We start from the raw sequence: 4,163 nt of genomic DNA, 5'->3' as shown, positions 1-4,163 counted from the left end.
CCCAGCGAGGGACAAGGTGGCCGTCACGGAGCGAGGCCCCGGCCCTGCTGTGCCACTGACCCTCCCCTCCCACCGACCCTTCCTGCCTCCCTCCATCCCACGGACCCTCCACGCTTCCTCCGGCACAGGAACAAGCCATTGCGTTTTCCATCATGCTCGGATGCTTCCTGCTCCCAACAGCCTGGATCCTGGGAAACATCGAGAGCTACAAGAGCAGACCCGAGTGAGGAGCAGAGAACCACCCGCACCCTGGTGAGAGCATACATGAGTGGAACCAAGGCCACAGGACGGAGTTTTGCCAGGACGGAGCCCTCGGGATTTGTCCATTAAAGTTCATGTTCACATTGAGGGTGTTGGGTTTGCTTCAGCTTGTCCATAGGGCACTGATGTGTAATCCTGCTCGAGCCTTAGCAGGGGCCTTGGCAGCAGACTCGATGATCTTCAAGGTCTTTTCCAACCTGGTTCATTGTGTGGCTCCATAAGGGTGATTCCTTCGTGAGGCTGCAGCAGGCTCCAGCCAGAGCTGTGGTTTCCCATGGAGCTGGATTCTTACCTCACACACTTGCAGCAGAGGACACCAGGAACGACTCACAGCACTGACAAGGGAGCAAAATCAGGTTAAATCCCAGCAAGGACATACTCAAAGGCTGCAGTGACATTTACAGAGGCCCAGAGCAGGGGCTGCACATCTGACTTGTCCTCTTCCTGCACGAAGCCTCTCCAGCCCCAACCACAGCTCATTTCTCACATTACCTGCCAGGGAAGCAGCAGCAGTGGCTCCCACACAGGGCTCTGGGAGCAAACAACACTCCAGATATCCTGAAAACCTCTGAAACAACAAGGAGCTTCCCCTCACCTCAGCGCACGGCTCAAACCAACACCCAAGCCAGGCTCCCACAGAACAAGAGGGCTTGTCAGACCCCCCCAGCAGACCAGCTCCATTGCAACATGAGGCTCCAGGTTCCGATGCTCATTAGAGCAGCAGCAGCCCCGGTGCCTGAGCTCTGCTGCACTGGTGGCATTTCCTTCACTCCTCATGTGCAGTGATGTGACCCCACCAAGGAGATGGAGCTTCTTAAAGCCCTTTTCCATCCGTACCTACACGATGGGGACAGCACTGCTCCATTTCATGTGTCTCCTCCTCCTGCTCCCCTGAGGTCAGTGGCACCAGGAGCGGGCTGTGGAGCACAAGGGGGAGTGTGGAGGAGGGAATGTCCCAGTGCCCAGCACAGGAGGAAACATCGGGGTTCACACACTGACAGTGGGACCAGCACAGGCAGAGCAGAACCACCACCGAGGGTCTGGGCAGGGAGAGGCAGAGCTGGAGCTGAGCCCCAGGCAGGAAGAGGTTCAGTCCAAAGAGGGCAGAGGGGCGGTGCGTGACCAGGCACAGGGGCTGACGGTGTGATGTGTGTTGGCTTTCAAATCCTGAAGCCTCCCTCTGTGCCTGCAGAGCGGGTCCAGCATCAGCCATGAGCTTCCTTTTGCCCATTGCCGGCACAAAACTCCCAAGCCCCCGCAGTGAGGGTCAAAAAGCACAAGAGTAAAAGCCCCAGAGGCACTTTGGTAGTGACCCAGAGATCAGACAAACAGAGCTCCTGAACCACAGCAGTAACTGAGCGGATGACACAAGAACTGACCATGGACATGTGGGTGCAGGACTTGAACATCCACCTAGACCCCGAGGAGAATCATCCTGTGAGTCTATTTGAGCCGATTTAAAGCCACAGTTAAAACCCCAGTGCAGTTTGCTATTGCTGCCTTACAATTAGGGGTACTCAGAGGTACCCCCAGCTCAGATCTGCCTGTTTCCAGCCCTCGTGCACAATTACCTTCCATCCCTGGAAAGACATGGCTGGGCAAAACAATCCCATTACAAAAGCTTTTAGAGAGCAGCTGTTAAGAGGCAAAAGAGAACAAAACCTCCTTGTCTCTGGCCTCATTTAGGGCTTCTCCACCAGTGACGTTTTCCCAAGCACTGGGCCTACAGCTTCCCCCAGGGAAAGGAACCTGACAGCAGAGCACAAGGTGCTGCTCACTGTGTAAGTGACACACTAACCCCACTGGTGGTAACGGGCTGGGCAAGTCTGTTGTTCTTGCACAGAGGGGGTTGCAATGTGAGACGTAAAAGGAAGTCAAACCCATCAGAGGCTCAATGCAAGTGCTGGAGACACAAACACAGCCACAGAGCAGGGGAAAGGGAAGGCAGAGAAGTTTATTCCAGCACCTCATGGGGGCCGTGTTGGTAACACACAACCCCCCCAAGTGGAGGAACCTCTTCCACTGCACAGGAATCCCAGGAAAAGCCTCTGGTGGAGCAAACCCTCCCTCTGCCGCGGTGAGGAGGGGCTGGAGGACGGGCTGGAGGAGGAGGCTGGTTTGGGGCTGCTGCGGGGCAGGAGGAGCTGTGCCCTCCTAAGGCCAGTACCACCACCTAACACCAGGTACAACATCAGGCACTGCTCCAGCTCCCGTAAAGGAGCTGCCCCTTACCCAGCAAACAGCCTCTGCTCCGTGACAGGCACCAGCACCCATCCTCCCACAGCAGTGTGATGAATGAACCCCTTTGCCAGAGCAGGATGGGAGCCCCCAGGTCTGTGCCACCCGCGTGAGTGATCAGGGAAATCTCGACTCCAAGCACCAAAGGGTCACACAGCAAAAGGCCACTTACTCCTCCCAACAAGCCTCAAGAGCTGCTCCCCCCTCTGCCCACCCCCCAGTACAACGCAGTACAGAGTCAGTGGTCTGAGTGCTGCTGGCACCAGGAGCAGCAGGATTCCCTCTCCAGGGGCAGTGCAGGGTGCTCTATGTCAGGATGTCATGGGCTTGGTGCTCCACCAGCATCTCCATGCTCCTCACGTCTGTGCACCAGAACTCCAGGCGGTCTTTCATTCCTTTGATCTGCAAGGGAAGCCCACAGCAACCTCAACCCCTCAGCTGCTGCCAACACCAGTGTCCACCTTCAAAGACAAACACCCAAGATCCCAAACAACTCCCATGTGTCTAGGAAAGATGCTCCTGAACATCTTTGACCATCAAAACAGCAACGGCTGAAGTTACATGGAAATGCACAAAAGGGATTGCTTGCAGCCTGTAATCCATGTACTGATGTGGTCGGGTTTTTGAGGCGAAGGCCCCCTACATGGTCTCCTAAAATGTTAAGAGGATGAACCCGAGACATTCAGCACCTTCATCTTTACCACCCTCAACCACTCTCTTCCCGAGAGAAGCCACCTACAACCCAGGCACTCCAGGACTCCGTTTCATGCATTAAGGTGTGAAGCACCACCCAGATGTCCGAGTCCTTCTGGAAAACAGTCACAGCATTCGTGTTTCATGGTTCTTTGTGTGGCTTTCAGAAGAGAAGTGTCACTATTTGTCTCCTGCTTACTGCACCACACACCCGAGGCACCACACACCCAGGGTAAAGGCTAAAGGCAGCAATGGAAAAAGGAATGAAGAAAAGCTGCCGCTTCCTCCTGCCCTGAGTGTCCTCGAGAGCACCAAGGAGACCAGTTCTCCAGCACTGACCCCTCCCAGCTCTCCCAGTCACCTCATCCAACACACATCAGTTGTGCCTTTGTGCCCAGTACCTGCTGTAAGTCCAGCACACGCGGCTGCACCCACGTCATGTGCACCCTCTTGTCCACTTCATCGATGCTGCCCTTCACCAAGCCCACCGAGAGAGCCTTCATCACCAGCAGCTCCACCTGAACCCAACACAGAGAATTCCAGGAAACAACTGAGAGCCACCCGTTCCCCAGAGGAATAAACCCCTGAACTGCCTCTGGCTTTGGAGACTGTTCACCACACACAAGCAAAGCCAAGAGCTGCTGCAGCCTCTCACACCCCTCCTCCTGCAGGTCAGGATTCTGCCTGGAGGCTCAACTGTAGCTACACAGGAGGTTTCTTTCCCTCTGAGCAGTTTCACTTTCTTTTCTCTGAAATCCAGGAAGAACGAGGGAATTGGGAACAGTCAACACAGATTTACCAGGGGTGGGATGTGCCTGACCAATGTGGTGGCCTTTTGAAGTTAAACAGCTTGCTCAGTGGTCAGACAGTGCCGGAGGTGCCCTGTGCCTGTCCTTTAGCAAGACCTTCTACCACGTCCTTGCTGATGAGCTGGTGAGCCACAGAACAGACAGGAGGACCACAAGAGGAGC

General features: G+C 55.3%; 1 protein-coding gene across 1 annotated transcript in view; it reads right to left on the bottom strand.

Moving 5' to 3' along the window:
• Positions 1 to 2,560: 2,560 nt before the first annotated feature.
• Positions 2,561 to 4,163, bottom strand: part of PSMD13 (proteasome (prosome, macropain) 26S subunit, non-ATPase, 13) — a gene marked incomplete at its 5' end in the record, with an annotated part of 6,714 nt that continues 5,111 nt past the window's right edge. The window contains 2 exons of the mRNA XM_010024581.1: positions 2,561 to 2,901; positions 3,594 to 3,710. Of these exons, the coding sequence (XP_010022883.1) occupies positions 2,806 to 2,901; positions 3,594 to 3,710 (213 nt within the window). The remainder of the gene's footprint in view (positions 2,902 to 3,593; positions 3,711 to 4,163) is intronic.

The sequence above is a fragment of the Nestor notabilis genome, unplaced genomic scaffold (assembly GCF_000696875.1).
Source record: "Nestor notabilis isolate BGI_N333 unplaced genomic scaffold, ASM69687v1 scaffold26311, whole genome shotgun sequence".
NCBI lineage: Eukaryota > Metazoa > Chordata > Aves > Psittaciformes > Psittacidae > Nestor > Nestor notabilis.
The sequence above is the reverse complement of the archived record's forward strand: the minus strand, read 5'-3'. Positions and strand labels throughout refer to the sequence as shown.